General features: G+C 39.9%; 1 protein-coding gene across 20 annotated transcripts in view; it reads left to right on the top strand.

Moving 5' to 3' along the window:
• Positions 1-12,447, top strand: part of ULK2 (unc-51 like autophagy activating kinase 2) — a 105,448-nt gene that overhangs the window by 56,838 nt on the left and 36,163 nt on the right. For 16 of the 20 annotated variants that reach the window (XR_012425366.1, XR_012425362.1, XR_012425364.1 and 13 more), the window contains 2 exons: positions 1,244-1,415; positions 7,804-7,864. Coding sequence is in view for 13 of the 20 variants with exons in the window: in XM_074018811.1 (XP_073874912.1) it covers positions 1,244-1,415; positions 7,804-7,864 (233 nt within the window). In the remaining 7 variants the exon portion in view is untranslated. The remainder of the gene's footprint in view (positions 1-1,243; positions 1,416-7,803; positions 7,865-12,447) is intronic. The other 4 variants (XM_074018818.1, XM_074018816.1, XM_074018817.1 and 1 more) reach the window with 1 other exon arrangement.

Below are 12,447 nucleotides of genomic sequence, written 5' to 3'. Positions count from 1 at the left end.
ACTGATACCCTGGCACAGTGACATTCAGAGGAGCAGCAGCAGTGAACCAGGTATTTAAGGCTTGGGTTTAAAGAGGATGATACAGTATTTTTCCTTTCCTTAAATAAAGGCAAAGATGAAACAGGTTAATAGGGGCTTAACACAATAAGCTGTGAAGTTCATTGTTGTAGAAAACCATTGTATAGTCAAGATATTCAATGAGTTGTCAACTAGGGTCCTTGAACTAGATAAATGACAAAAGATACGTAGCTAGTTAGCTCTAAGTATTTGTTTAAATATATTTACATGGTTTTCTTCTCTTCCTATTCTATCTCCTACTAACAAACCAACTACTACCCCTGATAAAACAAAAACAAGAGGAACACACGCACACCTGTAAAGTTTTCCAAGTCTATAAATATATTTCTGGTCTTAAGTGCAGGCACCCTTCCTGATTTGTCTACTTTTTAACATAATGTGGTCTCTTGGTTTCCTCCTTGTAATTTTTCTTCATTATATATTTAAAACTTTTGTGTGTGTAAGATGTCATTAATTTAAAGTCTCTGGACATTTTGTGTTTAGTCATTAAGTGTAGAGTTATTAAGTATCTGCTTTGTTAGGCCATGAGCTAGAACTGGAGGATGCTGTGATGATAAAAATTCACTTTCTCAGAAACTTCAGGAGAGGGAGGCAAGTACATGTGGATAAGTGTTATGATATATTTTTAAGTATCATTTTTGGAAGACATTTTAGAAGTCTTTATGCAAACACTTTTAAAAGAAAGGTTTTCTAAAGGAAAGCTTTTCCAGAGAGATTTTTTGAAACCTTAGATGGAATTGGACTTTATGCCCACTTTTGTGGGGGGGGAAAAATTCCTTAGTCTAGGCCGGGCACAGTGGCTCATGCCTGTAATCCCAGCACTTTGGAAGGCTGAGGCAGGTAGATCACGAGGTCAGGAGATCAAGACCATCCTGGCTAACATGGTGAAACCCCGTCTCTACTAAAAAATAGAAAAAATTAGTCGAGCATGTTGGCGGGTCCCTGTAGTCCCAGCTACTTGGGAGACTGAGGCAGGAGAATGGCGTGAGCCTGGGAGGCGGAGCTTGCAGTGAGCCAAGTTCATGCCACTGCACTCCAGCCTGGGCAACAGAGCGAGATTCCATCACAAAAAAAAAAAAAAAAAAAAAAATTTCCTTAGTCTAGTCACTATTCTGACTTGTATTTGATTATTAGGCCAGTTTTAATTTTATGTTGTTAATTTTAGTCCCTTCCAGATATGCAGCATATTCAGGAAGAAAACTTATCTTCCCCACCATTGGGTCCTCCCAACTATCTACAAGTTTCCAAAGATTCTGCCAGTACTAGTAGCAAGAATTCTTCTTGTGACACGGATGACTTTGTTTTGGTGCCACACAACATCTCGTCAGACCACTCATGTGAGAATCTTTTCTACTTGTACACATTATATTATTTAATCTACTAAACTAGCATCTTTTTTTAAACCCGTATATTACACTTTCTTGCGTAGGGCACCTTTTCAAATGAGCATTTTATTTAGTTGTTTAAATTCTCAGAATTATATTCCTACCTTTCTAAAATTTGCTCAATCATCTTCTATTAAACAGTAAGTTTGGATTCTGAAGGTACATGAAAACTTTATAGGAAATGATCTCAAATTCTGTTTGTATCCAAACAGAAACAGAGAAACCAGTGAATGAGTACTTATTTAGTAGATGCTCATTCTAGGCACTTTGCTAGTTGTTGTGAAGACCGTAATCCCTAGACTGAATGTAATTAAGTATTAGCTGGCTGCGGAAGGGAAAACATGGACCACAGCAGCAGTGCTGTGGCAGTTTATAACCAGCATTATGAGAACTGAGAGTTACCTTTAAAAGTCATCTAGTACAGTGGTTTTATTTCTTTACCAAAAGTAATTAAAACTTTTAAAATCATGAAACATTTTAAACAAAATAATAGAGCATATACTCAAGGTACCCACTAGGCTGTGTTACTTTTATATAGGTCAGTATTTTGCCATATTTGTCTTAGATGTCTTTTTAAAATACATAAAATGCTGTAAGTCGCCTACGCAGTGGCTCATGCCTGTAATCCCACCACTTTGGGAGGCTGAGGTGGGCGGATCATGAGGTCAGGAGTTTGAGACCAGCCTGACCAACATGGTGAAACCCCGTCTCTACTAAAAATACAAATATTAGCCAGGCATGGTGGCGCACACCTGTAATCCCAGCTACTTAGGAAGCTGAGGCTGGAGAATTGCTTGAACCTCCTCCAGGAGCACTGGGGTCCCTGGCAGGCAGAGGTTGCAGTGAACCGAGATTGTGCCATTGCACTCCAACCTGGCTGACAGAGAGTGACTCTGTCTCAAAAAACAAACAAAACAAAAAAATGCTGTAAGTACAGCTAAAGTGCCTTTTCTCTTTCTGCTCTTGCTAGGGGTATATTCTTCCTGTAGATTTTGTATTTCTACATATAATTGTATCTATACTTAAGATTTTTGTGGCCAGGCGCGGTGGCTCAAGCCTGTAATCCCAGCACTTTGGGAGGCCGAGACGGGCGGATTACGAGGTCAGGAGATCGAGACCATCCTGGCTAACACGGTGAAACCCCGTCTCTACTAAAAATACAAAAAAAACGAGCCGGGCGAGGTGGCGGGCGCCTGTAGTCCCAGCTACTCAGGAGGCTGAGGCAGGAGAATGGCATAAACCTGGGAGACAGAGCTTGCAGTGAGCTGAGATCCGGCCACTGTACTCCAGCCTGGGTGACAGAGCGAGACTCCGTCTCAACAACAACAACAACAACAACAACAAAAAAAAGATTTTTGTGTTTTTACAGTTACAGGTTGAGCCTGCCAAATTAGAAAATCTGAAATGCCCCCAAATCTGAAACTTTTAGAGTGCCAGCATGATGCTCAATGGAAATGCTCACTGAAGCATTTCAGATTTTAGATTTTTGCATTTGGAATGCTCAGTATAATGTAAATAGTCTCAAATTCGAAATTCATTCTAATATCTGAATTGTATAATTGTATAATATAACTAAAACACAGTTTATCCATTTCCCTACTGATTTATTTGTTTTTTTTTTTTTTTTTGGTTTTTTTTTTTTTGAGACGGAGTCTTGCTCTGTCGCCCGGGCTGGAGTGCAGTGGCCGGATCTCAGTTCACTGCAAGCTCCGCCTCCCGGGTTCACGCCATTCTCCTGCCTCAGCCTCCCGTGTAGCTGGGACTACAGGCGCCCGCCACCTTGCCCAGCTAGTTTTTTGTATTTTTTAGTAGAGACGGGGTTTCACCATGTTAGCCAGGATGGTCTCGATCTCCTGACCTCGTGATCCGCCCGTCTCGGCCTCCCAAAGTGCTGGGATTACAGGCTTGAGCCACAGTGCCCGGCCTCCCTACTGATTTATAGCTGGGTTATTTCTACCTTTTCACTATCCAAAATGTAATGAGCCAGGCATTGTGGTTCACAACCTGTAATCCCAGTAGTTTAGGAGGCTGAGGAGGAAGGATTGCTTGAACCCAGGAATTTGAAACCAGTCTGGGCAACATAGTGAGATTTTTTCTCTACAGAAATAAAAAAGTTAGCCAGGCGTGGTGGTGCACACCTGTAATCAGAGCTTCTCTGGGGGCTGAAGTGGGAGGATCGCATGAACCCCCAATTTCAAGACCAGCCGGGCATCATGGCAAGACCCCATCTTTACCAAAAATAGAAAGCTGGGTGTGGTGGTGCATGCCTGTAGTCTCAGCTTGGGAGTTTGAGGCTGCAGTGAGCCATGATTGTGCCACTGCACTCCAGCCTGGGCAACAGAGCAAGACCCTGTCTCAAAAAATATATATATATTATAACAGACATTCTTGTGTACATGTCCCAGAACTTCTTCTAACTGAAAACTTAGATATCTACAACTTTGTAATATATTGGTACAAACAACTTGTACTAATATTCTTTTTCATGCAGCCCTAGTGTTATGATGGTGTTCTATATTTTCTTCTAAAGATTTTTTTTCACATATAATTTTACCTGTAATTCATTTTTGTAGATGGAGCAAGGTAGAGATCGGTCAGTTGTCCTATTTATTAAATATTTGTCTTTTCTCCACTGATATGCAGTGTCACGTTTGTCATGTCACGTTTGTCATGTCAGCTTGAAATACAGGATGGGGTTTCTTTTTTTTGTCTATATTATAATAATTTTTAAATTTGTGTGTGTCAGTATGTGTGTGTGGTCAGGGAGGGAAGGAGGGGCAGAGAGCAGAGAGCATTTCAGTGTTCTTCAAAATCATTCTGGCTATTCTTGGCCCTTTCCCCCAACATATAGTTTAATTTCGGCTCGATAATTTTATGAAAACCATTTTGGCATTTTGATGGGAATTGGATTGACTGTATAGTATGACCTATTCAAGGACAGGTAGGTTCTTTACAATATTAAGTCACCTAATTACGAATGTGTATTTCTCCACTTATTTAGGTTTCTTTAATGTGTTTTGATACATTTTTATACTTTTCTATATAAAGAGCATTCACATCTTTTGTTTTATTCTAGTTGTCTTTTTTCTTGTGTGTGCTGGTGTAAATGTTTCAGAACTGCTCCTGTCAAGATCTTCCTGCTGCCAAATCCTAGGGGTCAGTTCTCATTCCTCATTGTCCTGATGTATCCACACTTGTTACAGTTGATCTCGCCCTTCTTTTTAATGATTAAAAATGTGCCATTGTGAAACGTATCATACATATAAGATGTTTAAAACAGCTATACAGTTTAAAAGTAATGTATAACAAATACCTGAGTGCCCAGCTGATTTTTATCTTTTGTTGGTCTGATTTTCCATCTTTTTGTCTTATTGCTCTAATTTAATTTCATTAATGTTTCTTCTTACCCTTGTAGGGAGTTTTCATTTTATGCCCTCATGTTTTAAATTTTCAGAAGTTTTTTCTCTGAGTATTGTTCTTATTTCAACATGCAGTATATTGTTGTATGCTTCTTGAGGATGGAGAATTTGAAAGTTGTTTGAGAGCTCTGTACATGGGAACGTCTCATTGACAGCAAGCCTCTTTGATGAATGATATGGCGGGGGCAATTCTTGGGACTATTTCCCTTTTGGAGGGCTACTCAGATCCCCCAAAAGACTCATCCAATATTTTGCCTAAAGAGAACCTGATACTATATGGATTTGCAAAATGGGGGAAGAAGTATGGAGTTCTCAATAGTCAGTGTAAAATTTCATTTAATAACTTTTTTCCACTAGTCTTTTGTCAGTGTAGTACCCTTGCTTTTAATTTTTCCTGCTGTTCTGCAGTCCAGAGACCCTCTGTTTTACTCTGTCCCAAGTGTGAATGTACAGTGGGAGATGGGCATTGCCTACCTGCATAAAGCTGGGGAAAGGATATAAAATTCTAACTGCTTCTTTTAAAAAGAATTCTGTATAAAAAAAATACGTTGTATTATGTATGTTTCAGCTATGCAACATGATATTATGAGATATACAAATGGCTTACAATTTTTTGACTTTACGTGAATAGGAAAATGATTTACATTCAGTAGAAACCATCCCTTAAATTTTGAATTTTGATATTTTTCTGTATTAGCAATATGCGGTACAGAACTCTCTTGTGATGCTGGGTGGAAGCAGTGAGCTGCAGCTCCTAGTCAGCCCGCGATCACCAGAGTAAACAGCTGATGCTGGAGATACTCAACACTTTATAAAACAGGCTTTGTGTGCCCAATTGTAGGCTAGTGTAAGTATTCTGAGCGTGTTTAAGGTAGCTGGGCTTAGCCATGATGTTCGGTAGGTTAGGTGTATTAAATGCGTTTTGGCTCAGGACAATTTCAACCTACAATGGGTTTATTCAAAAGCGACACCATCTTAGGTTGAGGGGCATCTGTCTATAGTAAAATGGTTACTACAGTGAAATAAATTAATGTATTCATCAACTCACATAGTTACCCACACCCGCTCCATGAGCAGCTGTAATCTATTCACTTACCAAAAATCCTGAGTATGATACACTATGATGAACTATATTCTGACTGCTTCTAAACAGACTTTTAGTCAATCCTGCTTTTAGTCCTACCTTCAGTGCCACTCTGAAAGGTATCTGGTACTGCTGATTACTCAGCATTTTGGAGTTCTGTGATGTAAATTGGTTTACTTCTGGGCTTTCCAGCTGTCTAAGGTTCTATCTTCTTGGGTCAGCTAAGTCAAATACTACTCGTCCATCAACTTTATACCTTCCAAATTTTGGTGGCTGTGGACTTTTCTGGGTTTTTTTTGATCCTTGTGAGTTTAGGCTCTTCTCTTTTCTGTCCTTCCCGTTGCCTCTATAGTTTCAGAATTACAATATGGTATCAAAACTCTATGAATATTACTTAAAATATGATTATTTATTGGTCCTGACTTAAAATTTTTTTAAATGTGGTCATTGAAAGCCATTTAAGATCTTTTTGTGAATCTTTTTGGTCCTTAGGATAATCCCACTGGGTATATGCAATCAAATTATTGAGTATCAAAGTTACTTGAGGCCGGGTTCAGTGGCTCATGTCTGTAATCTCAGCACTTTGGAAGGCCAAGGTGGGCAGATCACTTGAGGTCAGGAGTTCGAGACCAGCCTAGCCAACATGGGGAAACCCCGTCTCTACTAAAAATACAAAAATTAGCTGGGTGTGGTGGCACACACCTGTAATCCCAGCTACTTAGGAGACTGAGGCAGGAGAATTGCTTGAACCTTGGAGGCGGAGGTTGCAGTGAGCCGAGATCATGCTCCTGTCTCAAAAATACATAAATTTAAAAAAAAAAAGTTACTTGAAATAATTTCCCTCTCGTGATTAAGCTATCAGGTTGCTACATGATTAGATTCTTTTACTTTTGATTTTTAGGGATTTTATTTTCTTTTGATTTAATTTTGTTTGAAAATTATGTATGGTTTCAAACTCAAAGCTATGAAAGAAAATACACTTAGTGAAGTCTAGCTTCTATCCCTGCCTCCTCTCCCTGTTTTCTGAATTCTCCTATAGGCAAGTATTCATTGTCTTTAAATAAAAATGGACTTCCCCTTTGCCCTGCTACTCTTTGTCCCCTTACCCTGATTTATTTTCCTTTATAAAGGTTATTGCTACCTGACATTATTGTGTTTTTTTTTTTTTTTTTTTTTTTTTTTTGAGAATGGGGTCTTGCTGTGTTGCCCAGGCAGGTCTCAAACTCCTGGGCTCAAGCTGTTCTCCCGCCCCTGCCTCTCTAAATGATGGGATTTCAGGCATGAACTACCACATCTGGCCTTCTATGACATGTTGTTCAACAACCCATGCAAGACCTGAGAGAGTGTTATGCAGGAGGATGGAGTAATCCGACATTTTATTGAACTAGACTCTGTTTTATGGTCAGTTCTTCTATTATGTTATATACATGTTCTTTGCAAAATTTTGCAATAAACTTATGTGCAAAATGGTATTAAGGGCACAACTGTCAGAACCTTTGTCATTGACACAGAAAATGGAACCTGATAAAAACAGTAGCACAGTTTTTGCATGTTTAATGGTGAAGAAGTATGTAAACACTGCAATAAATATGACATTTTATTTTGAAGAAGACCTCAAATTTGCTTATAGAAGTGGACATCCAAAGAGTTGCAGCCTATGTCTTCAGCTAGGTGTAGTTTTCTGAGGTCATCTATTATTTCTTATAGATGAAATCATAACATAAGCCAATGGTAATTTTGCATTATGCATGAAAACCTAATAATCATGTTGAAACAAATTTGTGTTTTTTTAAGCAGATGGTATAACAGGAACTGACTGTACTTTTTTCTCCTTTAGATGATATGCCATTGGGGACTGCTGGCAGGCGTGCTTCAAATGAGTTCTTGGTGTGTGGAGGGTATGTATATTTACATTGTCTTATTAAAATATTTTTCATATTTTATTTTTGTGGGTAAGGTTATAGAACTTAGTGTTCTTGATTTAAGGTTTATTTTGTTTTACAGTCCATTATTTCTTTTTTTTTTTTTGAGACGGAGTCTGGCTCTGTTGCCCAGACTGGAATGCAGTAGTGCGATTTCAGCTCACTGCAAGCCCCGCCTCCGGGTTCACGCTATTCTCCTGCCTCAGCCTCCCGAGTAGCTGGGACTGTAGGCACCTGCCACCACGCCCGGCTAACTTTTTGTGTTTTTAATAGAGACAGGGGTTTCACTGTGTTAGCCAGGGTGGTCTCGATCTCCTGACCTCATGATCCACCCGCCTCAGCCTCCCAAAGTGTTGGGATTACAGGCGTGAGCCACCGCACCCAGCCTCATTATGTCTTTTCTTGAAATTTCATTTAGTTATTTTTTTCTTTGAGATGGAGTCTTGCTCTGTGGCCCAGACTGGAGTGCGTTGGTGGGATATTGGCTCACTACAACCTCCACCTCCTGGGTTCAAGCGATTCTCCTGTCTCAGCCTCCTGAGTAGCTGGGATTACAGGCATGTGCCACCACGCCCTGCTAATTTTTTTTTTTTTTTTTTTTTTTGAGACGGAGTCTCGTCCTGTCATCCAGGCTGGAGTGCAGTGGCGGGATCTCGGCTCACTGAAACCTCTACCTGCCGGGTTAAAGTGATTCTTCTGCTTCAGCCTCCTGAGTAGATGGAATTACAGGTATGCACCACTGTGCCCGGCTAATTTTTTGTATCTTTAGTAGAGATGGGGTTTCACCATGTTGGCCAGGCTGGTCTGACACTCCTGACCTTAGGTAATCCGCCCGCCTCAGCCTCCCAAAGTGCTGGGATTACAGGTGTGAACCACTGCGCCCGGCCTGAAATTTTAATTGTGATAAAAAACACATAAAATCTACTATTTCAGCCATTTTCATGTTTATAGTTCATTAGTGTTAAATATGTTCATATTGTTATGCAACTAATTTCTAGGACTTTTTCGTTTTGCAAATATGAAACTCTGTACTCATTAAACATTACCTCCCCATTTCCCCTACCCCTCAAGGCCCTGATAATAACCACATTCTGCTCTCTATTTCTATAAATTTGACTACTTTAGATACCTCATGTAAGCGAAACCATATAGCATTTGTCTTTTTTGTGACTTGGCTTATTTCACTTAGCATAATGACTGTAAGGTTAATTCATGTTGTGGCATGTGACTGGCCTCTTCCCTTTTTATAGCCGAATTATATTCCATGGTGTGTATATGCTGCATTTTGTCTCTCCATTCATCTATTGATGAACATTTGGGTTGCTTCAACCTCTTTGCTATTGTGCATGCTGTTATGAACATGAGTGTGCAAATATCTCCTTAAGATCCTGCTTTTAGTACCTTTGGATATGTACCGAGAAGTGAGATTGCTGGCTCATATGGTAATTTTGTGTTTAATTTTTTAAGGAATTGGCTAAATTTTCCATAGCGGTTGTGCCATTTTACAATCCCACCAACAGTGCACAGGGGTTCCTGTTTTTCCACATTCTCACCAGCATTTGTTATTTCCAATTTTTTTGATAGTAGCCATCCTAATTAATGAGCGTGAGGTGATACCTCATTGTGATTTTGATTTGCACTTCTCTAATGATTAGTGATGTTGATTGAGCATCTTTTCTTATATGTCTTAGCCATTTGTATGTCGTCTTTGGAGAAATGACCAGTCAAGATCTTTGCTTATTTTTAAATTGAGTTATTTGGGTTTTTATTGTTGGGTTTTAAGAGTTCTCTCTATATTTTGGATGTTAGCCTCTTGTCAGGTATGATTTGCAAATATTTATTCCCATTCTGTTGGTTGTGTTTTGACTCTTTGTGTCCTTTGATACATGAAAGTTTTTTTAAGTTTGAGGAGGTCATATTTGTCTATTTTTTGTTTTGTTGCCTGTGCTTTTGGCATCATATTCAAGAAATCATTGCCTACTCTTAATGTCATTAAGTTTTCCCTCTATGTTTTCTTCTAGGAGCTTTATAGTTTTGGGTATAATGTTCAGGCCTTTAATCCCCTTTGAGTTAATTTTTGTATATGGTGTATGATAAGATTCCAGCTTTACTCTTTTGCATGTGGATATCCAGTTTTCCCAGCACTATTTGCTGAAGAGATTGTCCCTGTCCCATTGTGTGGTCTTAGCATTCTTGTCTGAGATCATTTCACTGTATATGCAAGAGTATCTTTTTTTTTTTTTGAGATGGAGTTTCGCTCTTGCTCACTCAGGCTGGAGTGCAGTGGTGCGATTTTGGCTCACTGCAGCCTCCGCCTCCCAGGTTCAAGCAAGTCTCCTGCGTCAGCCTCCAGGGTAGCTGGGATTACAGGTGCCTGCCACCACGCCTGGCTAATTTTTTGTATTTTTAGTAGAGACGGCGTTTTGCCATGTTGGTCAGGCCTGTCTCGAACCCCTGACCTCGTGATCCACCTGCCTCAGCCTCCCAAACTTTAAACAATTTGATGTACTCTAAGGCACCCCTTGAGTAGCACCAGTACCCTGGGGTCCCTCAGTGCACAGTTTGGGAACCATGGGGATAAGCAAATCTTGTACAAACTTGTTTCTTTCCTTTCTTTGAGGATATGGGAATTTAAATACGGGAATTGTATATTGCCAGATTTTCACTTCTTTTGATTTGCTGCCTTTTTTTCTTCTTGAGTCATCTTTGGCTCCTTTTTGGCTTCTCTTCCTATGGTCTAATTCTTGAACTTTCCTTTGCCAGTGATTATGCATTTTTCTCTAAAGCAGCACTTCCTAGTAACAGTGCCTCCATTAGCTACATGGCAGTTTTCAGTACACGTAAGGAATATCTATTCCTTGCGCATCCAGACAAAAAATAGGCACAGGCATGGGAATTAGGATATCAGAATTCTGAAAACTGGTTGTTGCCAGACATTGATGGAGGCCAGCTGTGTACACAGCCCATGGTGCATTAGAGTGTACCATCTGAGTGGATTTCTAACTTTCTGATTGCTTCCCTTTACATGAAGTAACTCCTTTCTCATTGGAACCTTGCCAGCTGTGTGCCTGTGTGCCAGACGAGGCTCTTTTCTGATGCTGCTTTGGCCTCTGGGTAATGAGCAGGTTATCTCCACTTGGCTCCCCATCGCTTACACAGCCTCATGAGTGTGAGCTCACAGCTGTGGCTTAGCATTAGTCTGCTAGATTGTGTTTCACAGAAGCTCTTATATGCATAGATCCTTCCTTCTTCTCTCCTTGTGTCCCTTGATATTACTTCCAGCTGAACCCTTGCTTTCCTGATTACTTGTCAGCCTTTCAGGGTTTACTCATGGAGTCTTCTGAAACAAAGACGCAACTAGGGATCTCCTGATGTGAAGATTGTGAATTTGAGGAAGTTATCATGCTATCACCTAGTGTTTATTTGTCCTTCTGCATTTGTGCTTTCCTCTCAGCACAAGTAGAATAACATGTGATTGTGCTACCGTGTGTCCAGGCTGCCTCATCTTTCAAGTATTTCATACGGGTCCAAGATGACGTTTCACACAGAGAATGTTGTGAATTGCAGGCCCTAGTGGAGGTGAGGAAGATGTGCTGGAGACTCAGGACATACATAGACTTTCCATCTCCTTACCTTGGACTCAGGGAGTTGAGTGATGGTTAAATATTGGTGTTAATACTAAGTTGTACAGGAAAATGGCTGCAGTTGTCTTAACTAGCTGGAGGTCTGGAATTTGTCCAGGAAAGACTTTCTAAACTCTGAGCAAGTCTGCTTGCAGGTCCTGTCCAGAGACTATCTGAGATAACATTTGCAGAACGTGGTCCATGGTTGTTCATGTCCTCATGCTGGTGGTGGGAGGAACCAGAGGTGTTAGAGAAGCCAGCTGAGATTACCTGAGAGAGGTGCTTAGAATTATGAGGTTGCTAAGTTTACTTCTTTGAGTACCTTTATTTAGCTTCTTCCCTTGGGAGATTAACCAGTACAGGAAAAATTTTAGAGCTTGGTAATGTGTATTTAAAAAAAAAATTCCCTGATGTGCTTCAGCAGGGAATGAATGCTTCAGAAACACTGTTTACTTACTAAATTGAAACAATAGAAAAATGGCATTTGTTCATTCACATTCTGATATTTGATGGCTGTGTTGTTATTCTGTTGTTAAGGAACTTGGGTTGTCAGACCTGTGAGTGCACTGGCTTGCAGACATCAGAGCTGATTAGTGAAGTACTGTTAAGCTGTTTTAGTGGTAGTAGAGGGTTTGTGTTTTGGGGCTTTTGTTTGTTTTTAGGGTGTAGATAAACTGAAGAATCAGATGTATAGATATTAAAAAATTCGTTATTGTATTTAAAGATACTAAATGGAAATACCTAAATCAAAATGTGTAGAGAGAGCTCATAGAAACACACTAAATGGTGTATCATTAGGAATTCCACTTGGCTGTAAACCACAGGGTCCTAACTGTAGTGTGGTTGAACGCTAAAGGTTTTCTCACATGAAAAAAAGTCAAGGTAAGTAGTTGTTTCCTTGGTTTCTGTGGCTCAAGGAAGTTATATGTCTTCAGG

The sequence above is a fragment of the Macaca fascicularis genome, chromosome 16 (genome assembly GCF_037993035.2).
Source record: "Macaca fascicularis isolate 582-1 chromosome 16, T2T-MFA8v1.1".
NCBI lineage: Eukaryota > Metazoa > Chordata > Mammalia > Primates > Cercopithecidae > Macaca > Macaca fascicularis.
Note: the sequence above shows the minus strand (reverse complement) of the source record. Positions and strands in the feature narration are given on the sequence as shown.